Source organism: Sapajus apella, unplaced genomic scaffold, assembly GCF_009761245.1.
Source record: "Sapajus apella isolate SASKATOON/1434 unplaced genomic scaffold, GSC_monkey_1.0 scaffold49, whole genome shotgun sequence".
In the NCBI taxonomy this organism is placed as follows: Eukaryota; Metazoa; Chordata; class Mammalia; order Primates; family Cebidae; genus Sapajus; species Sapajus apella.
The window spans coordinates 7,456,050-7,480,888 of record NW_022436989.1 but is presented as its reverse complement, the minus strand read 5'-3'; the positions used below and the strand labels follow the sequence as shown (position 1 = coordinate 7,480,888).

Here is a 24,839-nt window from a genome sequence, read left to right as displayed (position 1 = left end):
AATGTCTATTAATAGATGGTAAGACAAATTATAGGGCATATCCACTCAAAGGAATTTTGCGTGGTTAATAAGTAGAATCTTGTAGGAGAAGAGCCAATTATTTGGAAGACATTTACAATGCATTTTAAGTGAATAAAGAATGTTTCAAAAGAATATTTAAATATAATTAAATTCTTAAATATTTATATTTATTAATATAATGTTTTCATATTAATAAATGCTAATTGTAGCTATGTCTGGGTAGAGAGAGTGGTCTAGAGGTGAAGAAAGAGAGGTTCAGCAGTTTAAATGCTTTTTGAAAATTGTTATTATAATTATTATTATTTTTGTAGAGACAGGGTCTCGCCATGTTGCCCAGGTTGGTCTTGAACACTTGGACTAGAGCTATCCTCCTGCCTCAGCCTCCCAAAGTGCTGGGATTACAGGCATGAGCCACTGTGCCCAGCCTTCAATGATTTTTTAAAATTCACATGGTGAGAAAACAGGACTAGGTTTCAAACCTGAATAGAAACACACCAAATTCCTTCACCCAGGCTCTTTTTACCATGTTACCACTTATATAATCTGAATAAGGTTGTATTAACCAGTGATTCCATAGTGGGTTTAGATAAATCATTTAATTTTATGTAACCAAAAGAACATTCTAAAAAAAAACTAAGCATTTTATCCTCTTCGTTTTAAATTTCATAAAAGAGGATTTATGTTTACATTTTCTCCTATCAACATTTCAACAATTGAGTTACACAGTTAAAAACAGATTTGGGCCAGGCACAGCGGCTCACACCTGTAATCCCAGTACTTTGACAGGCCGAGGTGGGCAGATCACTTGTGGTCAGGAGTTCGAGACAACCCTGGCCAACATGATGAAACCTCGTCTCAACTAAAAACACAAAAAATTAGCCGAGTGTGTTGGTGGGTGTCTGTAGTCCCAGCTACTCAGGAGGCCGAGGCCAGAGAATTGCTTGAACTAGGGAGGTGGATATTGCAGTGAGCCAAGATTGAACCACTGCACTGCAGCCTGGGTGACAAGTGAAATTGTGTCTCAACAACAACAAAACAGATTTGATCCTAAAGATCAACTGACTTCAGAGTCGATCCACTCCTGTTAAATTTCTCTCACGGAGTCGCCACCATTTCTTGTCATTCCCTGCTGTCTCCAGTGCACAGTTAGCAGCTCAGTGCACTAGCATCCATACACCAGGACAGAGGGGATGGGACGGGCAAGGAGGCATCATCTTTTTTCTATTGATTCTTTTAAAGCTTCTATAGATAATTGTCTTCATTAGGAGAGGGTGAAAATATTTCCCAACAGAGATTAGATTAGGTGAACCCCTGGGCGTTCAACATTAATACTCCCTAATATTCATTTTCACTTTACGACTTTTGTAGCCCAGAGTCAGGCTGATGTAATTTCCACTTCACACAAAGTAAAGACAGGAGGTGAGTCACATATGGTTGGCATTGATTATGAATCTTGATTGAAGGTGTGGCTAATCAGTCATCCTACCCTGTTTTCCCTTGTTTCCTATCTGTCCCTCTTTAATGTCTGTGGAGCAGACAGATGTTATGGTTTTTCTTATCATCTTTTCTTATCTTATTTTTGAGACAGAGTTTCATTTTGGTGCCCAGCATGGAGTGCAATGGTGCGATCTTGGCTCACTGTAAACTCTGCTTCCAGGGTTCAAGCAATTCTCCTGCCTCAGCCTCCTGCGTAGCTGGGATTACAGGCATGCACCATCACACCTGGCTCATTTTTGTATTTTTAGTAGAGATGGGGTTTCACTATGTTGGCCAGGCTGGTCTAGAACTCCTGATCTCAGGTGATCCACTGGCCTTGGCCTCCCAAAGAGCTGGGATGACAAGTGTGAGCCACCTCACCCAGCAGATGCTACGATATTTTAATGGTTGAAAAAGTGGTGTCAGATTTGATGATGGTGATGAAGAAAATAATTTTCATAATTCTTAAAGCATATGAACTTTAATGAAAGAGAATAAAGTCAACTTAATAAGAATAACATTTAAAGGTATGAAAGGACAGAGTAACCCTTGAAAGACCAACCTTAAGAGACTTCTCTGACAGCAAGAAAAATAAAGAAATAAGAGAGTAAACAACAAGAAATGAAAAGGAGCTTTCTTGAGACAGCAAACCACAATGTGGGCATTACACAAATGTGAGTTCTTTTTATCCTACCCATTTTAGGATTAATGAAAAGAATGAGAGTAATCTATAAAGAGTAATGGATTTAAAGTAAAAAAAAAAAAAAGCTTGCTTCCAGTTCCGGCTGTAACACTCAACAGCTGAGACACGGCAAAGGTGAGCTTATCTCACCATTTCCCCATTTTTCTGTCTGTGAAAAGGAGGTGACACCTGCCTGACCACCTCCCGGGATTGTTGTGCATGTGAACGATGACCAAAACAACAACAAAACACACAAAAAGGAAGCCATATTTTTTGGACGAGTGAAAGTGCAATGCAATCCTCAGATGTTTATTATAATTTTTCTCTAAAGTGCCAGTATGTGTTTATGAGTCTGGGTAACTAACAAAACCTCCCTGGAATGGCTGACTAGCAAAATATTTTTGTCTCTGGGGTGAAACAAAAACAATGCCATTTTTCTAACCTCGGTTATAAAAACCCTAGTCTGGAACATGTAAATCAACTTACTAAAATAGGCACGAATTGGAAATGGATTCCGACTGGGGAGGAGGGTGTCATCAGGTGTCAAGATTTATTTATTTTTTGTCAGTTGTGAGAATGTCAAAGAGCAGGGTGGATCCGTGGAAATAGCATCAGGGAACAAAATACATTTGGAGTCAGTCCCGGCTCCTTCACTAACTATGTGCCTCTGAAAAAATTATGCACCTCCTTTGACTTTTCAAATTTTTTACCTATAAAATGGGCAAAATAATGGGCATAATAATACCTACCTTACAGAGTCAGCATATGGATTAAATTAAATTAGATAATACTATAAGTGCCCAGTGCAGAGCCCGGTACATGGCAGATACTCAAAGAATGTGAGTTGTTGACTCATTTTCCCACATTATTTTCCTAGACTACATACTTGTTTAGGAAATTTAAGAAATTCCATTTATTTCTTGGATACTGTTGACCATGTAGCCTCCGTGTATGTACCAGAGCAACCTGTGTAGAAGATTCCTTTAAAATCTTTACATAAATTCTGTCTTTACTCCATTAAGTCTATCTGATTATGATAAAAATCACTCATTCTTTATCTTATGTTAAATCATTGTATTGAACCTATAAAGATGCCTCATAAAATTTAGGATGTGAAGACCTAAGATGCTTGATACAGCTGCTGATCCTTAAGTTATAAAACATGGAACATTAAACCATGGGGAAATTCAGAGACCCTTTCTAATTTCCTTACTCCATTTATTCAGAATAACACCCAAATAAAGGTACTAAATAACAAAGATCACATTTTATTTTTCTGGATGGAAAAGGATTCACACTAAACAACAGTGTCTGAAAATCTGAAAATTATTATTGTGGCGTGTGTGTGTGTGTGTGTGTATGGAAGGTACTTGTTTTCCTTCAATAATTCCATTTTTTTTTTAACCTCTCTTTAAGAAGGTGGTTGCTCTTTTTGGTCTACTGAAATTCTACAAATCCAGTTAAATATTACTTCCGGGAATTCTCAGATTACATACTGGCCCTCCCTCATCACCCTAACACCCAATAGAAATTGTTTTTTTTTTTTCCCTTGTACATCCTAACATTTTGTTTATACCACTGGGTACTGTTGCAATCAAGCTTTACCCTGGATGTCCAACCTTTTGGCTTTCCTAGGCCACATTGCAAGAAGAATTATCTTGGACCACACATAACATATACTGACACTAATGATAGCTGATAATCTTAAAAAAAAGGTCTGTGCGTAATTTTTATAATATCCACCACCACAGATAAGCAAAAAAGTCCTTGCATTCAAAGGGTTGGACATGGCTGCCAGTCTATGCTTTCTACATGGTCCCAAGACATAGCCCATGTTTTAGAATAGAGGTGGCATTTGTGTGAATTTTGAGTGAAGGTGTGGATGAGCAGTCCTCCCTTCCCTTTATTTCCTATTGGTTGTTTCTTAAAGTTTGCAGTGTGAGACCATATGGTGCTATTTTAAGAGTCTGACAAGTGGGTTAGAAATGACGTTGGAAGAAAGACAACCATTTGACTTCCCCTTTCCCTCTTCCCCAGCTTACATCACTATTTTAAATTATATCACAGAAATTTCCATTAGAATTTCAAGACCACACATTCTGTCAGCATTATGTTTGAAAAGGATTAATTTGAAATGCTTCTTAAACAATACACAGAGTACCTTACAATATCTGATAGTCACTTTCTCCAGCAAAATCTTGGAGAATTTTTTGACATTGTCCTTATTACCCCACGGTGTCTTATGAGGCATGCTTCAGAAAATTCTATATTAAAGAACAGAGGTTCCAATAGTGCCAACCAAAATTTCGTATACAATGTGATTAATTCCTGGAGTCTGTCATTCTCCATCCCTTTAATAGATGCAATCCCATTGAATATTCATAGGAATAGATAGTGTTCACAGGAATATATACTGTTCTTTCAAATACTCTGTGTACTGTTGCAATGATAATTCACAAATAGAACTGAATAACATTCCCACCACAAGGATCCTTGAAGGAAACTGAAAACAAAAGCCATATCTTTGTTGAATCCAGTTGGCTCACATTTCCACACACATAACTCCACTGAACTGGCCATCACAGCAAAAGCCACAACACACACATACAGCAGCATGGAGCTAACCACACAGCTCAACAGACAATGCAGACAAACTTGAGTATAAACCAAGATTTTTCTACCTCTTTTCATAACAGGTTAGTGCTGGCCCTCAGTGTTGGTGTACAGTTTTTATGGCATGGGAAAATAGGGATGTTTCTGCCCTATAAAAATAAATGTGTTGAAGGCTTTAGTTTAAGCTTACACAATGTCAGAAAGTTCCAAAGGTACTGGCACAATACAAAAAAAAAAGAATCTTACAAACAAATATATATCATCAGAACACTTGGCAAGATACTGAGAAAACACAGGTAGAGAAAACTACTGTTTTCTCGGGTGATTTATGCAAAGTTTTCAGCACCTTCCTGAAAAATAAGGAATAAGAAAGGCAGGCTAGTGGGTCTTTGGTGGGGCATATCTTTTCACCAACCACCACTCATATAAAATCTTTAACTTTAAACTGCTCAGTAGATCATTTTTTCTCTGCAGAAGGAAAAAGCACACAACTCTCACTGTTCTTAATCTTTTAAGTCTCAGGAAGGGCTAAGGGAAAGAGCATAGAAATGCATGCACTATTTTTCATAAAGAAAGGAATATAAGGAATAAAAATAAAAATAGAAAGAATAATTATTATTCCTTCCTTTTATATATCATAATATAAACTTCCTTCCAAACTTCAGTTCTGTACAGATACTTGTTCTCATATAACATCTTTTTCTACTCTGGAAAGGGATGGGACAGAAAGTTAAGCAGGAAACAGGAAGTTCTGAATTTGAATAAAAGAAACACTTTTGCTGTTATCAAGAAATCAAGGTGGGCATCAGGGCTAGAAATAGGGAAATTGAAAAAATTTCATTGGACTTAATGATTCATAATTCCTCAAAAAAATAAAACTTACCACATTCTGTGCAAATTTTTCAAAAGATGTTCTGCGATCCATAGAGTTTCCAGACTTAACGTATGTGGGGTAGGATAGGGTGAAGGGAAATAAGGGAAGGTTGAAAACAAAAAAAGAAAGCAAGGAAAACGGCAGAAAAAGACAGGATAATGAAATGATGCAACACCAAATCCATGTTCTAAATCAGAGTGCCCACGGAGGTGGGAGAGCCGCCAAGGGAGACTTCTTCTCAAAGGACATGGGGCTCTGCTTTCATTAGTGCTAACACCAGATACTTTCCTTGTACAAACGAAATGGAGTGATTCAAGCAAAATCAAATTAAGCCGAAATGAAGTAAATATGTGAAGCCTTTATAGTGACATTTGCAAAGCCTAAATACTTAAAAGTCTGGCAGCATATCCTCAGAGTATCCTCAAAACTTTTATCAGAAAAAAATTTCTGTTGACAACATAATTCTATAGAGCATTAATGTCTAATAGAACTTTCCAAAAGGATGGAAATTTCATTCTATGCTGTCCAATACAGAAGCTTCTAGCTGTGGTTATTGAGCACTTGAAATTTGGCTGGAACTTTATATAATTTTAATTAACTAAGATGTAAGCAGTCTCATGTGGCTAGTGACTGCTGTAGTGAATGGTGTTACTACAAAGCATCCATTTCCAGTTGTAAAGGCTTTTAAAAATCTTACTAGCCTACATGATAATCATGAATTACACAAAATTACAATTTAAACTCAGAATTTCAAGAAGGTATGAACGATTTTAAGATAAAAAATAATGATGTTGATACTGATGTCCAGATTTTCTCTTCCCTGTTATATTGACTACCTAAGGAGTTATGAACAAGAGAGACATTGATTATTAACATTATTGAATAATGAGGTCTACTACAATGCTCCTATAATCTGCTTGCCTACCATTCTAGGTGTTTAAAATTCATCTCAGGGATATTAAGTGATTCAGGATAAATGCCAAATGAAAATATTCAGAAGCAAACATTCCTATATTTTGTCATCTATTATTGAAAAAGGTGAGTCTACTTTCAGTTATGAGGTCTGTGGTTCAAAACATACCTTCTAGCTTACTAAACAAAGAAACCCCTCTTCAAGTTTTCGACCTAATGACATTGTTACTTTCTTTTTTTTTTTTTTGTAATTTTGATTCCATGAAACTAGGCATACAGAAGACTAACATGAAACATGAAAACAAGCTTCTAATAAATTTTGCAAAGCATGAACACCTGCAGAAACAAACAAACAGAAAGTAATACAGTAAACAATAAACCAACAAAAACAAAAACAACTTAAATAGCCCTTATAAAATGCAAAGGTTTGGGGGAGGGTCTTGGAGTATGTTCACTTACCATTAGTCCAATACTCTGGATTCAGCAGAGGTAATTACTCCAAATAATTATAACTGAGAACTAGGTCAAGAGAAAACAACTCACAAAAAAACAATACCTTTTTCTTTGCCTGTAGAAGCTCCTGATAGGCACTGGATCTTATAAAACGTGGGTATGAATCACTTTTCATCAGTTTGTAAATGTGCTCCTAAAAAGAAATAATGGTTGAGGTGCTTCTTTAGTATTTCTTGGGAAAAGTAATAATAGAGACCAAATCTAGTAGCAGCTAAAAACAGTAACAGTAATAACAATGCTGGTTAGAATACCTTCTGTTTACAGGACATTTAGATCTTCAAATTCATTATCTCATTCATGGATCATTGTTTAAATTGGTTTAGGAGCTACTGAGGAATGAAATCACATCCGGTCATTAAAAAAAAGGAATTTGGTTAACAAGATGTTGTAAAATAACTTCAGATCAAGTTACTGACTTATATAGATCACTAGAGAATATAACTAAATTCACTGTCTCTTAAAATTACTCTAGGCCTGAAGTGGGTAATGTGAAGTCAGACTGAGTAATCATCCCGGATGCCTTTGGCCTCTATATTTACTGGGAGGGTGCCAACTGCCCAGATGAATCAAATCATCTCTTTGGTACAAAATTGCATGGAAAATTGTCTTCCACACCCACTTTGGGTCAGAGCACAAGTCCCAAAATAAATTTTGTGACATTTAATTGCTAAATCTCCAAATTTGTGTGCTCTTTTTTTATTACTTATTCAGTGACAGCTTAGGTAAATATTGGATCATTCACCCCTAAGAAGTTTGCAAAATTCTGTTTTGATAATGAATTTTGGTAGATAAAGAAGTCAAAGAAAGAAAAAAGGTACTCATTCAATCCAATCTTGACCCAATCTAGGGAGATTCTACCCTTGTCTACTGAAGCTCAGGAAGCTTACATGTGCCTTGATCTTCCTAGCCTAGTGAAATATCAGTTAGGTGTAGAGCTTCAAACTATTGGAGAGTATTCTGGATGTCCCAATTTTTTTTGTTGTTGTTGCTTGAAGAAAATATATATATATATATTTTTTTGAGACAAAGTCTTCTTCTGCTGCCAGCCTGGAGTGTAGTGGCATGATCTTGGCTCATTGCAACCTCCAGCTCCCAGGTTCGAGCAATTCTCCTGCTTAAGCTTCCTGAGTAGCTGGGATTACAGGCACTGGCCAGCATGCCTGGCTAATTTTTGTATTTTTAGTAGAGACAGGGGCTTCACCATGTTGGCCTGCCTGGTCTCGAACACCTGACCCCAGGTGATCCACCTGCTTCAGCCTCCCAAAGTACTGGGATTACAGGCGTGAGCCACTGCTCCTGGCCCTAGAAAATATGTTTTAAAAAATGACTCCAGTTCTCTGGTCTTAAACATAACAGCAATCATTTGAAGTTACTCTAAATCTATTTAAAGACATTCAGGATTAAGTCTCAAGACCTAGCCCAAGGGTGAATCTTCAAAAATTTTTTAAGTTTGGAACTATATGGGAATTTGTTTGAAAAGTAGGCAAATGGCTGACTTTGGAGTTAAGCATTCTAAGATTCAGATCCTACCTTGCTCAAGAACTACCACTTACAAATAGAATACATTTAGGCCAATTTTCATCTCTCTGATCCTTAATTTTCTAATCTAAAAAATAGTATTGTTGTGATGATTAAAGCAATAATAAATGTGTAGCGAAGCATGGGGGTGCATAGCAAGTGCTCAAATATACTTGGGTATACGGCAGGTACTCTTTTTAAGTGCTTTCCGATATTAGGTAATTTAACCCTTACACAGCGTCTATGGGATTGGTAACCATTGCGTCCATTTTACAAGATGAAGAAATTTTGAGGCATGGAGAGGTGGTCGCAGAGCAGAGCTGAAATCAGAACCCAGACAATTTACCTTAAGATAGGATTTCTTTTAAAACCACACACACACACACAAACTAGAATTAAATATCTGAGCTTAACTGAAAAATCTAGGGCCAAGTGGTAATGTTTTCTATAGATAATATTTTTTTTTCTTTAAGAAAAGAGGATCCTATTAGGCAAGAATATTTTTAAATGACGCTGATAACCAAAAAAAAAAAAAAAAAAAAAAAAAAAAAAAGTTCTTTTTTAAATCTCAGGAAGGACATTCCAAACATTTTACACATTGCTGGCTCTACAAAGATGCTTGACATTTTATCTTGGACTGAAGGAAAGAAAAATCAGCAGAGAAGTGAGCAGTAGGGCCAGAATTTCTGGCCTGCTCTCTGTCATGTGTCTCTCCAGAGTGTAATTATTTCTACATCGGAGACCACGGCTGAACCACATGTGATAGGTATCCAGTTAGCTGTTAAAATCCATGTTAGTTTTCTACACAGTTGCTGATTTTTTTTAAATGAAAGTCAAGGGGAAATATATTTTCTACAGAGAGTGGAAATAAGAAAGGATATTTGTGTATCTCACTCTTCGTCATCTGTATTTTATTTTAGTAATGTGTGTGTGTGTTTTTTAAAGGTACTTTTTATAATTAATATTCTTCTCCAAAAGAAGTTTAAGAAATTATAAAGTATGCAGGTTCTGATTTAAAAACCAACTTCGACACATCATTAGGGAGAGGGTACAGTGACTCATGCCTGCAATTCCAACACTTTGAGAGGCTAAGGTGGGAGGACTGCTTGAGCCCAGCAGCTGGAGACCAGCCTGGGCAACATAGGGAGACCCACCTTGTCTCTACAAAACATATAAAAAAATTAGCCAGGCATGGTGGTGCATGCCTGTGGTCCCAGCTACTTGGGAGACTGAGGTGGGAGGATTGTTTTAGCCTGGGAGGTCGTGGCTACAGTGAGCCATGATCATGCCACTATACTGCAGCCTGGGTAACAAAGAGAGACCCTGTTTCCAAAAATAAAATAAAATATATATTTAAAAAACCACATTATTAGGAAACACTATCCCCTCATTACAAGTTTATTTTTCTTCTTGAGTATCAATATTTTTTGAGAGAAAGCAGAAATTCAAGTTGTTTCTACAGAGGGAATTAAGATCCAGTTTGAGAAAAGATTACTAAAACTTTGTCTTAGGGAGTTAGAATCAGTTTTCTTTTTTCTCTTTCTGTAGGCTAAAAAATTAACTTGAAAAGTTGATAAACATCAGAATTTACTATTTGATTTTTTCACCACAGACAAAACTGGATTGAGTTTGACAAAAGTTTAAACTAATACAGTGTGAATAATTTATAATAATGAATAATTAGGAATGTCAGAGTCTTAGGATCTCTATATTGAAGATGCCTTAAAGATGATAAATCTTTAAAAAAATATTAAAATTTTTTTTACTTAGATGGGGTCATCATTAGATAGTTTGCTCACTTATTGGGGGACAGAGTAGAAAATGAGGTAAAAGTTTTCAAATATTTCATATATGCCCCTTCACATAAAAATATTCAAACTTAGAAAATATTCCCAGGCTTGGCTGGGTACAGTGGCTCACACCTGCAATCCCAGCACTTTGGGAGGCCGAGGTGGGCAGATTACGAGGTCCAGAGATCGAGATCATCCTGGCCAACATGGTGAAAGCCAGTCTCTACTAAAAATACAAAAATTAGCTGGACATGGTGGCCCATACCTGTAATCCCAGCTACTCGGGAGGCTGAGGCAAGAGAATCGTTTGAATCCAGGAGGCGGAGGTTGCAGTGAGCAGAGATCGTGCCACTGCACTCCAGCCTGGTGACACAGTGAGACTCTGTCTCAAAAAAAAGAAAAAGTAAAAGAAAATATTCCCAGGCTTTAAAAACTATTTAAAAAACTATGTCTTTGTTCCTTCCTAGATCAGTGAGAGTTATTTTACAGTTATTTAAATTGAAAATCTTAAGAAACAGCTGCCATTTATAATGAAAATAAAATGAATATATCGAACTATCAACTTCTCAGAAGCACGTTTGTGATGTGAGGCCCACCATGCACCCACCTGAGCATCTTCAAACGTGTATCGTCCAGGTTCCTTCACGTTCTGTGTGGTTTTGTCATAACTCTTCGAATCCAAGTTAATGGCACTGGGGGCTCCCGGAGCCAGAAATTCTTGCCATATTTCCTGAACTCTTGAGGGCACTTCTTTAATAGGCCTTTTTTTCAGGTCCTCCACTGCCAGCCAGAATCTATGCAAAATGTGAGATCAGGTGTTTATTCTGATGGCCCATCAACTGAAGATTCTTGTGACATTTATGGATCATGCAGTTCACAGTGATGACTCCCGGCAAACTCACTTTCTCTGAGGACTTCCAATATCAGGGTGGTACTCACTTATTTTTTTCCCAGTAGTTGTAATCAAAGGTATAATCTTCTTTTGAAGGAATTATTAAAGACGATCTCTTCTAAGTGTTTGTTGTTAAAAGCAGATGTGCCAGAGCCCTGCATAACTTTAATTTTACCTAAGGAAAGTGGCATTGCCACCTGTTGACTGAAAATGAGGAGGAGTATGAAGGGCATTAAAGGTGCGGGGATATGGGCATCCAACCGGGAGGTTACATTGTGTTTTTGGGATCTTCTGTTCATTTGAGCAATGAGGGCTCATATGGAGAGGTTTTTCTGTTCTAGTTGCTAAGGGAGTTACAAAGAAGCTTTGCTGGAGTTAAAAGAGACCTGGACATAGATCAGAAAATGCCCTGGCTGGGAAAATAAGAACAATTAATTAATGTCAAGCTAATTTAATTGAGAGAGGTATGGAATGACAGAAGCAGCAAGCTTTCACATGTAATTACTGGAAAAGTTTAAATGTGTAGAGGCATCATTGCAATTCAGAAGCCACTGAATACTATATACGGACTTACTTCTGAATATAAACTTACTGATAGCATATGTAAACTGAAAAAACCTGGGAGTGTGTTTTGGTTGGTAATAGCAAGTGGCAAAGTCTAGTGAGAAGGGGCCACATTGTATTAACGGGTTACATTTCTTCAGTGTTTTGCTCTAGGTTAAAGCTTACTGGTTAGATCTCCAGAAATACTGTTTAAAAGATAAATGGGTACATCATAATTTGTTAATAGAAACAAACACCATATGTGAAAAAGGAACTGCTAGGGCTGTGTTATCTTCCATCAACACTTATCGCTCAATAGTGAAGGAAGACAGCCACAGAGACAGGAAACCTCCAGAGTCTTAGAGACTCCAGAGGCTTAAGGCTCTTAAGACTTAAGGCTCCAGAGTCTTAAGAGAGGCACAGGTAATCAGCAGTATCTTCGCAGCTACTAAGCTTTAACATGAGCATGAATAAATAATCAGAAGTCAGTAACGAAGCACATGAGTTAAAATTAGCATATCAACTACCACTCAGTCTAGTGATTTCTGAGTTTTCATTTCCAGATTTTGTTTTCTTATAGATATGTGTAACAGAGGATAATCTAACTTGGACAATGCCTTAAACAGGAAACTAACACCATAACTTTTAGAAAGGAAGGCTGAAGACCATTACCCCTTAAAACACAGATTTAGACACTGTGCACTCTAATAGGAATCCTATGCGTAATCCAAGGGAGCAGGAGTATTGAAATTAATAAATGCTCTGTCAAGTTCATTCCAGCACACTTTGAACACATAAATCAAAACAAAGTCTCTGTTCCCAAAGAATAAGTAAAGATAAACCATTTAGGCCAGACACAGTGGTGAACGCCTGTAATCCCAGCACTTTGAGAGCCTGAGGTGGACAAGAGGTCAAGAGATCGAGATCATCCTGGCCAACATGATGAAACCCTGACTCTACTGAAAATACACACACAAAAAAAAAAAAAAAAAAGAAAGAAAGAAAAAATTAGCTGGGCATGATGGTGCACACCTGTAATCCCAGGTACTCAGGAGACTGAGGCAGGAGAATTGCTAGAACTCAGGAGGCAGAGGTTGCAATGAGCCAAGATCGTGCTACTGCACTCTACCCTGGTGATAGAGAGAGATTCCATCCCCAACAACCCCCAGAAAAGATAAACCATTTAAATGACCATAATACTAGCAAGCACATGAATGGCTCTCTAGGAAGAGAACAAACTAGACTGTCAGGGAATGCCAAGCGGGAAAAAAGCCTCTCTGCTGGGGCAAGTGCTGGACGGGAAAAGGGGGATCTAGAAAAAGCTATAATAAATCCTGTGACATCTGAAATGGGCCTGTGGGTTAATAACCACACCTACACTGACACGCAGGTGCAGGCACTGCTCAAGGTGATCCACCTCTATTAACTCATTTAATTCCCACAGTAACTATATAAAGCAAGTTCTATTATTTCCCTCATTTAAGAGGAGACTGAGCATATGAAGATTAAACTGCTTATTTAAGTTTGTTCACTATTAGTGTCACAGCTGAGGTTTGCCCCCAGAAAATCTGCAGATGACATGCTCACAGCTCTTGTCATCACTACCCTTCTTACTATCACCATTACTGTAATTATTGTAATAGCTTAATACAATGGAGGAGCTGGGTACAGCGGCATGCACCTGTGGTCCTAGCTACTCAGGAGGCTGAGGTGGGAGGATCACTTGAGTCCAGGAGTTCAAGGCTGCAGTGAGCTATGACAGTGCCACTGAACTGCAGCCTGGGTATCAAAGAAAGATCCCATCTCTCTTAAAAAAAAAAAATCCCATATCCTTTATTTCATCATAGCTGGAACCTAAGAAAGTATTTTTTAATGTCTTTGATTCTTGATTTCCTCATCATTAAAATGGGATGATAGTGCTTATTTCACTGGGTTTCCATTGGATTAATTAGTTTCCATTGGATTAGTTGATTAAATTAATTCCATTAACTTAAACTAATGATATAAATTATATAGAGGGCACTGAAAAGTACCTGGCATATTTTTAGGCACTAAAAGATAAAAATTTATATTACTACATTTTCTTAGCACTTGCTCTATGCTATATGTTTTGCCTGAAAAAAATGAATGTGGGAAATACATTTTAGAATTTCAAAGAGCAGAGGGCGTATCTGAAGCATAAGTAGTTATGGAGAAGCAGTGCTTCCTATTTTTCTCCTGTCCTAACATTTGAAAGAAATGCTCACATGAGTGACACACTCCCACTGCACGGAGAGTTATTTTAAGTGCTATTCACAACCCTGTTGGCCACTGGATTGTTTTGCCTTCTTCAGTGTGTGAAACGAAGCAGAGTAGGGCTCAGATTTGGGGAGCAGGGGACAGCAGCTTGGTACCGGTTTGTAGAAAACCAAGAATGCCACCTACCTGCAATCTGACCTCCTCAGCCATACTTTCTCAGCCATACTTTTCTCATCTAAAAAATGAGGCACTATTTACATTTCATGTTTCTTTTGGTGGTTACATGTGTGATGATCAGAAATAATGAATGCAAAATATAACATTGCATACTTAAAAGTAGTAAATAGAAAATATATTTTGATGTCTTGCAGGTATTCAAGAATTAATCTAATCTACATCTTTCATTTATCTACCTGCCTATACTTCCTAAGGAAACATATGACAGGCATACAGTAGATGCTCAAATATATATATGCATATATTATGTGTGTGTATATATAATGTGTGTATATAGATAAGATGGTACAGCACTGAATGATTAAGATAAGAAACGATTAAAGCTTGAACTAGAAATTGGCAGTAATTCATTTCATGCTTTGAAACCTAGAATCCACATGCTGTTCTCTTTTTCTAAAAGCATCTTCTGTCTCCCTGTGTTACCTGTTTATCTCCTCCCCATTGTGCAGCTCTCAGCCTAGCAGTGATTTCTCTTAGTATCCCTCTGCGGAGCTCTAACTCTGGATTAGGCATCCTCTGTGCTTCTCCCACCTAAACACCCATGATTTTGTGCTGTGATTTGTTTTCTTGTCTGTATCTACCAATTGACTGTAATTTTAATGAGAGAAAGAGATGCTTTTATTTGGCTAGGTGAGGCTGGTAAGGCTTATTACTTGTTTATTTACTCATCATGATACAAATGATGTCAGCATATTTTCAAAAACTTAGAGAATGAGAGGAAAATCCATCTCCCCAACCACTAAAATGCCTAAAGTATTCTTTATCTCTGCTTTATTTTTACTGCATTATTTACTAATTCATTTATTTATTTATTGAGACACAGTTTTGCTCTGTTGCCCAGGCTGGAATGCAGTGGTGGAATCTCCGCTCACTGCAACCTCTACTTCCTGGGTTTAAGTGATTCTCATTCCTCAGCCTCCCCAGTAGCTGGGACTACAGGCATGTGCCACCATGCCCAGTTAAATTTTGTTTTCATTTCTTGTAGAGATGGAGTTTGCCATGTTGGCCAGGCTGGTCTCAAATTCCTGGCCTCAAGAGATCCACCTGCCTTGGCTCCCAAAGTGCTGGGATTATAGGCGTGAGCCCCCATGCCTAGCCTGTTAATGCATTCTTGCACCTGACAATGTGACCTCAATATAGAAAACATTATTAGTAGGCTCAGTAAATAACTTTAGCAACTTTAGCAGCAAGATCTTGCAAAAGCCCAGGCAGGAAAGGTTCCCATAAATTGGAAGGAGAATGGAAGCTGCATGCCAGCAATCCATGCTAGGCACACACGGAGAGTTAAACCCCTCCAGGTTCTGTCTGTGGTCATCTTGCTCCAACCATGCGACAGGTGTCAGCATCCTACATCTTTCTGAATGGTTTGGGATTGCTACCTGTCAAATCCCCTGAAAAGAATGTGACAATGCCTGGCACTACTTAGTTCCAATGAAAATAAATGAATGCTGAGACCTTTCGGCAAATGAAGTTTACAGGACTGCATAAGTCATGGAAAAGTAAAAATTGGGTATCAGGCTTCAAAAGAATAATGAATGAAAGAGCTCATGGGAAAACAGTCTTACATAGTGGAAAGTTGTCACTCACTTCAATGATGTTAAATAGAGCTATTAAAATCCACTCTAATGTCTTATATTTAAAATGCAATTTTCAGATCCTCCTTATGTTAGCTAATTTTAAAAATATATAAGGATGATGTTTACAACAGATGGGCAGAATGGCTGTCCCTGTCTCACGAACAGCTCAATGCTGTGCTGCTTTCAATTGCACTGTGGCTATTATTCAGATGTGCAAAGAGAATGAGACAGCCCAATAGTTTGGTTTCAGCTTATTGGATATAGCTGCCCAGTCTCTTCTCTAACTTGCTTGAGAAGCGATATACAGAGATAAGCAACACTGACAAAGAGGTGATATTTTAATGGAACTTCATAAATGTTACTGGCCAGTCTCCACTTTGCCAAAGATGGTTCTCTGTATTGTATTTCTTTACAGAGTCCATTTCAAAGTCACCAAATTTGTATAGTTAAAACCTCTGGAGACACAGAGACAGTGTAAAAATAAGTTACAAGAAATTGATATGCCGGGCGCGGTGGCTCACGCCTGTAATCCCAGCACTTTGGGAGGCTAAGGCAGGGGGATCACCTGAGGTCAGGAGTTCGAGAGCAGCCTGACCAACATGCTGAAACCCCGTCTCTTAAAAAAAAAAAAAATGATCTGGCCACAATGGCACGTGCCAGTGGTCCCAGGTACTCTGGAGGCTGAGGCGGAAGAATCTCGAGCCAAGGAGTGTCCAGACTGCAGTGAGTGAGCTAGGATGACACCACGGCACTCCAGAAGAATTTAACAGTCTCTCTCTCTCTCCCCCCTACTCCCCCCAACTCCTGTCTTTCATTAAAAAAAAAAAAAAAGAAAGAAAGAAATGGATATGTTGGGCAGCCTTTGCCTTGGTCATCTTTTTTCTCTTCATTAGGTGACAGAATTTCAATGGGTTCATAACATCATTATGTTGGTGGAAGAAGAATTGAGCTGTTACCTTGAAAATAGTCAGACACATCACAGACAGTATTTCCCTGGCTTATATGATCCAAGCAATGTGTCTTACCTTAAATTTTCTGAGCTGAATTCTGACTCTAGAAATTTAAGGAACTGTTCTCTCCCAACTGGGTCTTTCAATGCCTCGTCCATGCCAAAACCCCATCGTTTTACCCTCTGCTGGCTCGGTTCTTTGCTATAGAAGATAAAACAAAGGCAAATACATTGCTTTCATTAGAATTCCCATTTTTTTGTTATTACATTCCCCTTCAAAGTCATGTATGCCTTGAAGTTCCCATCTTTAACTTACCTTCCAAAAAATATCTCTCTGATTAATGGCTCTGAATGAAATCATGGTGTATGTTAGCATTAATAATAAAGTGTAACTTTAAAAATATATATATTTTATTGCACTTTAGGTTCTGGGGTACATGTGAAGAACATGCAGGATTGTTGTATAGGTACATACATAGCAATGTGGTTTGCTGCCTCCATCCCCATCACCTATATTTGGCATTTCTCCCCATGTTATCCCTCCCCAACTCCCAACCCCCCACTGTCCCTCCCCTAGTTCCCCCCAACAGACCTCAGTGTGTGATGCTCCCCTCCCTGTGTCCATGTGTTCTAATTGTTCAACACCCGCCTATGAGTGAGAACGTGCGGTGTTTGATTTTCTGTTCTTGTGTTAGTTTGCTGAGAATGATGGTTTCCAGGTTCATCCATGTCCCTACAAAGGACACAAACTCAGTGTTTTTTTATGGCTGCATAGTATTCCATGGTGTATATATGCCACATTTTCCCTGTCCAGTCTATCATCGATAGGCATTTGGGTTGGTTCCAAGTCTTTGCTATTATAAACAGTGCTGCAGTGAACGTAAGTGTGCATATGTCTTTATAATAGAACGCTTTATAATCCTTTGGACATATACCCAGTAATAGGATTGCTGGGTCAAATGGAATTTCTATTTCTAGCTCCTTGAGGAATTACCACACTGTCTTTCACAGTGATTGAACTAATTTACACTACCACCAACAGTGTAAAAGGGTTCCTATTTCTCCACATCCTTTCCAGCATCTGTTGTCTCCAGATTTTTTAATGATCGCCATTTTAACTGGTGTGAGATGGTATCTCAATGTAGTTTTGATTTGCATTTCTCTAATGACCAGTGATGGTGAGCATTTTTTCATATGTTTGTTGGCCTCATATATGTCTTCTTTTGAAAAGTGTCTGTTCGTATCCTTCACCCACTTTTGAATGGGTTTGTTTTTTTCTTGTAAATCTGTTCTAGTTTTTTGTAAATTCTGGATATAAGTCCTTTGTCAGATGGTTAGATTGCAAAAATTTATTCCCATTCTGTTGGTTGCTGGTTCACTCTAATGATTTTTTCTTTTGCTGTGCAGAAGCTCTGGAGTTTAATTAGGTCCCATTTGTCTATTTTGGCTTTTGTTGCCAATGCTTTTGGCATTTTAGTCATGAAGTCCTCGCCTATGCCTATGTCCTGAATGGTTATGTCTAGGTTTTCTTCTAGAGTTTTTACAGTGTTTAGTCTTATGTTTAAGTCTTTAATCCATCCGGAGTTAATTTTAGTGCATCGTGTCAGGAAGGGGTCCAGTTTCTGCTTTCTGCACATGGCTAGCCAGTTTTCCCAACACCATTTATTAAACAGGGAATCCTTTCCCCATTACTTGTTTTTGTCAGGTTTGTCAAAGATCAGATGGTTGTAGATGTGTGGCTTTGCCTCTGAGGCCTCTGTTCTGTTCCATTGGTCTATATGTCTGTTTTGGTACCAGTACCATGCTGTTTTGATTACTGTAGCCTTGTAGTATAGTTTGAAGTCAGGTAGTGTCATGCCTTTAGCTTTGTTCTTTTTGCTTAGAATTGACTTGACTATGCAGGCTCTCTTTTGGTTCCATATGAAGTTTAAGGTGGTTTTTTCCAGTTCTGTGAAGAGGGTCATAGGTAGCTTGATGGGGATAGCATTGAATCTATAAATTACTTTGGACAGTATGGCCATTTTCACAATATTGATTCTTCCTAACCATAAGCATGGAATGTTTTTCCATCTGTTTGTGTCCTCTCTCATTTCCTTGAGCAGTGGTTTGTAGTTCTCCTTGAAGAGGTCCTCTATATCCTTTGTTAGTTGTATTCCTAGGTATTTTATTCTCTTTGTAGCAATTGTGAATGGCATTTTGTTCCTGATTTGGCTCTCTTTAAGTCTGTTATTCGTGTATAGGAATGCTTGTGATTTTTGCACATTGATTTTGTATCCTGAGACTTTGCTGAAGTTGCTTATGAGTTTCAGGAGATTTTGGGCTGAGACGATGGGGTCTTCTAAATATACAATCATGTCATCTGCAAATAGAGACAATTTGACTTCCTCCTTTCCTAAGTGAATACCCTTTATTTCTTTTTCTTGCCTGATTGCTCTGGCTAGAACTTCCAATACTATATTGAACAGGAGTGGTGAGAGAGGGCATCCTTGCCTAGTGCCAGATTTCAAAGGGAGTGCTTCCAGTTTTTGCCCATTCAGTGTGCTATTGTCTGTGGGTTTGTTGTAAAGAGCTTTTATTAGTTTGAGATATGTTCCGTCAATACTTAGTTTATTGAGAGTTTTTAGCACAAAGGGCTATTGAATTTGGTCAAAGGCCTTCTCTGCATCTATTGAGATAATCATGTGGTTTTTGTCTTTGGTTCGTTTATGTGTGTGTGTGTTTTTTTTTTTTTTTTTTTTTTTTTTTTTTTTGAGATGGAGTCTCACACTGTTGCCTAGGCTGAAGGGCAATGGTGCAATCTTGGTTCACTGCAACCTTCGCCTTCTAGGTTCACGTAATAATTCTCCTGCCTCAGCCTCCTGAATAGCTGGGGTTACAAGCGCAAACCACCACACCCGGCTAATTTTTTATATTTTTAGCAGAGACATGGTTTCACTATGTTGCCCAGACTGGTCTCAAACTCCTGACCTTGTGATCTGCCCACCTCGGCCTCCCAAAGTGCTGTATTACAGGCGTGAACCACTGCGCCCAGCCAATAAAGTCTAACATCTATTGAGTGTTATCTACTAAGTGCTTTACATAAATTCTCTTTTAGTTTTTGCTAGCCACTTTATAAGACAGGCATTATTAATCTCATTATTTTATAGATGAGGAAAGTGAGGCACAGAGCTATCACTTGCCAATGTCAGGCAAGTAATAAGGGGCAAAGATCCAGATGTTTTGACCCCAGTGTGTACTCTCTCTCTCTCTCTCTTTTGAGACAGGAGTTTCACTCTTGACACCCAGGCTGGAATGCAGTAGCATGATCTCAATTCACTGCAACCTCAGCCTCTAGGGTTCAAGCAATTCTCCTACCTCAGCATCCCTCCCAAATAGCTGAAATTACAGGAGCTTGCCACCATACCCGGCCATTTTTTATATTTTTAGTAGAGATTGGATTTTATCACATTGGTCAGGCTAGTCTTGAACTCCTGGCCTCAGGTGATCTACCCAACTCGGCCTGCCAGAATGTTAAGCAATAACCACTACACCACACAGTGTCAGAAAGGTATGTTGTACTGGGGAAAATGCATTGATAACCAAAAGTCTCAATACTAGCTTATGATTCTGGTATCAACTAAATCTGTGACCTAATCCTAGCTGACTCACAATGTTTTGGGGTTCCAGCTTTCTCATCTATAAAATCTTTAACTTGCAGATGAAGAGTTCCGAGTATGTGCAGTGTTTAAAGATTCATGTCTGGATGCAAAAGGAAGACACAGTCCAGAGATGCAATCTAGAGAACTGCTAGAAGTATGAGAGTACTAATCTTCTCTTTGTAAAGGGATATGCCATGATATTTTCATGACCCTGTTAAGACTGATGATGTAATTCTTCCTCTATATAGCTCATGAAAAAAACTAGGGAGTCCTCAGTGGTACTTCGCTTTTCTTAGGAAGTGTCTTGCCAGTTTCTCTTACAGTGTTTTTGGTAAGCCCATTTGTTTTGAAATTGAATTTATAAACACATACTTGTGTTGGGCTGAAGTATGTACGGCTTTAGCATTAACTTTACTTGAATACATGAACCTTTATGGCTATGTGGATTTTTCAGGAAGATAAAAACAATGAGCCAAATTTCAAGAACTGAAAATCCTAACTCTGACTAATGCATCCTGAAACTCTTGTACCTCAATTTTGGGACGGTCTTTCCAGCAATGCAAATCTTTTTTTTTTTTTTTTTTGAGACGGAGTTTCACTCATGTTACCCAGGCTGGAGTGCAATGGCGTGATCTCGGCTCACCGCAACCTCCGCCTCCTGGGTTCAGGCAATTCTCCTGCCTCAGCCTCCTGAGTAGCTGGGATTACAGGCACACACCACCATGCCCAGCTAATTTTTTGTATTTTTAGTAGAGACGGGGTTTCACCATGTTGACCAGGATGGTCTCGATCTCTTGACCTCGTGATCCACCCGCCTCGGCCTCCCAATGTGCTGGGATTACAGGCTTGAGCCACTGCGCCCGGCCAGCAATGCAAATCTTAATGCAAATGCAAATGTCTAAGGTTCAAGAGCCATTATCTTGAAGAAGAATGTTAGATATGGGCCAATGTAGACCAAGAACAAAATTACATTCACAATTAGCCAACAACGAAACCTTTCCCATTTCACTCAGACTCTGAAATAACGCAACATATTTGCAAGAAAGATAAAATGCCACCTACCTCGCTTCAAGCTCCCAGAAAGTGGTATCATCAGACAGCCATGGGTTAGAAGGGTCAGGTGGCAAAAGAAACGGGTCGTATTCCAAATACTGTTCCGTGTAACTTAGTAGACTAGGGAGAAAAAGACATTTCCACGTTCTTTAGTTTTCTGACTGGGGTTGCGGCCAATCCAAAGCAAGGGAAAGAATATAAAAATGTGGGCCCAAGGGATCTTTGCTCACTTATAGAATGAAATCCAATGGCAATCTTCACATTTCAATAACTTGGATGTAACAACTTATTGTGCTTCCTGGCAGACAAATGTGGCTAAAGATACCATCCCTCCCCAGGCCTAAGCTGTAGAAATCAACATCCCTTGGTTAACACGAAGCACTATGGAAGAGGTCTGTGTGTGGAGGGCACCGCCAACAGTTAGCTCCCATCTTTGGTTATCAGTCCACCCACAGCAGAACAGATTTTAGCCAACTTAGAGAAGGGCTTAAAAGGGAAATTTTGTCAAAAGTATTTACAGGAATTATGCAAAGTAAGAACAACTGATACATTTTTAAAATGTATATACAAATTTTAAAAAGGGAGAAGGGAAAGAAGTTGGAAAGGTAGGATTTGGCAATGCCCAAAAGTGATGCATATGAATGCCATTAAGAATAGATGTCAATGACGAAAAGGAAAATATCTAAAATTTGAGTTTCATTCAAATGTTCTGAAGTCAGGCAGTAACAGAGTCAATTGTTACTGTTAAAATACGTTTACAGAGAGGCTCCAAGATGCCAAAATGTAATGAATAAATGGAAAGTTTCATGTCTTCCAGCAGGAGTGAAAAGGCTAGACTGCAGAATCATCCTCTATATCTGATTCTTGGTTGCACAAGGATTAGATGTCTGGACATTTAACACAATTATAATCATCCTGTCATTTAAACTACACCAAAAGAGTTCTTTGAAAGTTTTCTATGTGCAGAAAGGAAAACAGTATCACATTTACTTACATGATTCCAATTATTTGTCACGACTCCTGTTCCAGCAGTCCTCTTTCATTTTTAAACACTTTTAATTGTCATATGAAATTTAAAAAATTTATATAGACATCTTGAAATACTCACCTGTCAGCGACTTTTGACATTTTTAACCGATGTCTATCTAACTGTATTTGCCAGTATTTTATCTGAAAAGAGGGTTAGAGAAGCAGATACATAAGTAGTGACATTTTCACAATATTCCACTCTAAATCACGAAAGACTGGGCAATTCTGAACAAGAGTATATTCTAGGTCAGTACAATTTCAAAGCTGCTTAAAAAAATAAATGCAGAGGGCTCTTAGTTAACAAAATGAAATGTCTGAATGTGAACACAATTGATATCACTTTAGAACAGCAATGAGTTTGACCGTTCTGCCTACTTTAACAAAATGTGATTTTATTTTAAAATTGTAGAGATTTTGCTGGGCACAGTGGCTCACGCCTGTAATCCCAGCACTTTGGGAGGTCGAGGTGGGTCAATCGCTTGAGACCAGGAATTTGAGACCAGCCTGGTCAACATAGTGAGACCCCATCTGTAAAAAAATATATAGAAAAATTAGCCAGGTATAGTGGTACAGCTACTGTAGTCCCAGCTACTTTGGGGGCCGAGGCAGGAGGATCGCTTGGGCCATTGAAGCAGAGGTTGCAGCAAGCCAAGATCACACCACTGCACTCCAGCCTGGGTGGTAGAGAAAGACTGTCTCAAAAAAATAAAAAATAAAATTGTAGAGATTTTAAACAGTCGTTCATGGTGTGTATCTAAACATTCGTTCTGGATTAGTTATTACCAAATCCAGAATCATACTTCCCTCCCAATTTAGAAAATAAATGTATTTGTTACTATAATTTCAAAATAAATCCTATCTCCTAATACCAAGAAAGCATCAATGGTATGTGTTTTGAGAATAATTTTATCAGCAATTCATGACAAATACTCACATGGAATAATCACACATAGAAAACCTTAATGAAAAACTCTCTGAATGACTTTTCCTGCGATTATTATAAATATACTAGAAAAGCATATATCACACTCTTGATAAACCATATTATAATAAAATATTAGGGGAAAGGAGTCAAAATGAGAATAAAGCCCCATGACTGAACTAATCAAGAGATTTAAACTATTATTTGATTTGAGACACTGGAGTTTGCTTTGAAATATTACTTGGAGCCATCACTATGGATCAAATGCTTAAAAAAGTAGTGTATACCATGACTCCATGACTGTACATCAGTGTTGATAAGAAAAAACTTCAAGAGGTAGAGAGAAATCAGCACTGCAGAAAGCAAGAACAAGGACTCATGTGAAGAAAATGTCATACCATTGGATATGGGAAATGTGGCACTCAATGTTCCCAATCTCTTGTCCTCTTACACTTTACAACAGAGTTCTGGAGCACAAAATAACTACTGATGATGGGGTCATCTACAAATCGGCATATGTGATTTTTACAGTTGGCTAGAGGAAAAAGGATTTGGGTAAATAAAGAGAGAGGGGTTCTGAAAACCATTACCATGTGTTGATACATTTTCAAGTAATTATAATTCTTAAAATTAGAAAGTTTTATTATTTTTTAATTGCAAATCTTCCATATGAAACAGTCAATCATACAAATCACCTTAAAAATACCCACTGTTAACAGTGACCGTCTGGTCTTCACAGCCATTACTCTGTAAACCTTTAACGGGCCACCTCATCGGCTGACTCACCTGTTGCTGTAACTCATCTTCTGTTGGAGGTTTAGTCTCTGGTGTGGGTGTGTGGGTAGGGCTGTGGCTTCTAATATCATTTTGTAAACCATAGACAGACTATATTAAAATAAAAAAATAAACATTTTAGGACAAAATACCATTTATAGTCACATATTTTCTAAAAAGCAACTCTGTATCATAAATTCAGTGAGGTCACTCAAAAATTAGTTGATTAAGCTTATCAAAAATCAAAAGGCATTGCTATGATAAATATCATATGCATATAAAATACAAGCACAGCTCTGAAAAAATATATAGATTACTAACTTTGACAGAATAATTGATTATACATAGAGAACGGGGGAGTGTGATAAAATTTGAGAGCAGGCTGGGAATACTAAGTTGGAGAATGCCAACATTAACTAACATTTCATAAGCATTAAGAAAATATAGAGGTAGATATAAAATAGAATAGAAATGTGATAACCCAAGAGGGGATTGAAAAATAACTTGATTTTTTTTTTACACAGGAATTAAATGAGAGTACTGAGAATGACAAGTCAAGAATTCTATTGCTGATTTGATTTCTGAAGG

At 38.1% G+C, this 24,839-nt stretch overlaps 1 protein-coding gene and 1 long non-coding RNA gene across 14 annotated transcripts in view; both read right to left on the bottom strand.

The window, feature by feature from the left end:
• RGS7 (regulator of G protein signaling 7) overlaps positions 1-24,839 on the bottom strand; it is a 533,759-nt gene that overhangs the window by 18,697 nt on the left and 490,223 nt on the right. For 8 of the 13 annotated variants that reach the window (XM_032242236.1, XM_032242241.1, XM_032242239.1 and 5 more), the window contains 7 exons: positions 24,264-24,362; positions 22,635-22,696; positions 21,536-21,646; positions 16,912-17,037; positions 11,007-11,193; positions 7,135-7,224; positions 4,861-4,941 (listed from right to left, as the gene is read on the bottom strand). In XM_032242236.1, coding sequence (XP_032098127.1) covers positions 4,867-4,941; positions 7,135-7,224; positions 11,007-11,193; positions 16,912-17,037; positions 21,536-21,646; positions 22,635-22,696; positions 24,264-24,362 — 750 coding nt within the window. In that variant the 3' untranslated portion in view covers positions 4,861-4,866. The remainder of the gene's footprint in view (positions 1-4,860; positions 4,942-7,134; positions 7,225-11,006; positions 11,194-16,911; positions 17,038-21,535; positions 21,647-22,634; positions 22,697-24,263; positions 24,363-24,839) is intronic. The other 5 variants (XM_032242238.1, XM_032242243.1, XM_032242240.1 and 2 more) reach the window with 1 other exon arrangement.
• On the bottom strand, positions 12,145-12,709 carry LOC116526009. Its single transcript, XR_004257918.1, has 2 exons — positions 12,227-12,709; positions 12,145-12,183 (listed from the first exon to the last, which is right to left on the bottom strand). It is a non-coding gene; the product is annotated as an uncharacterized LOC116526009 (long non-coding RNA).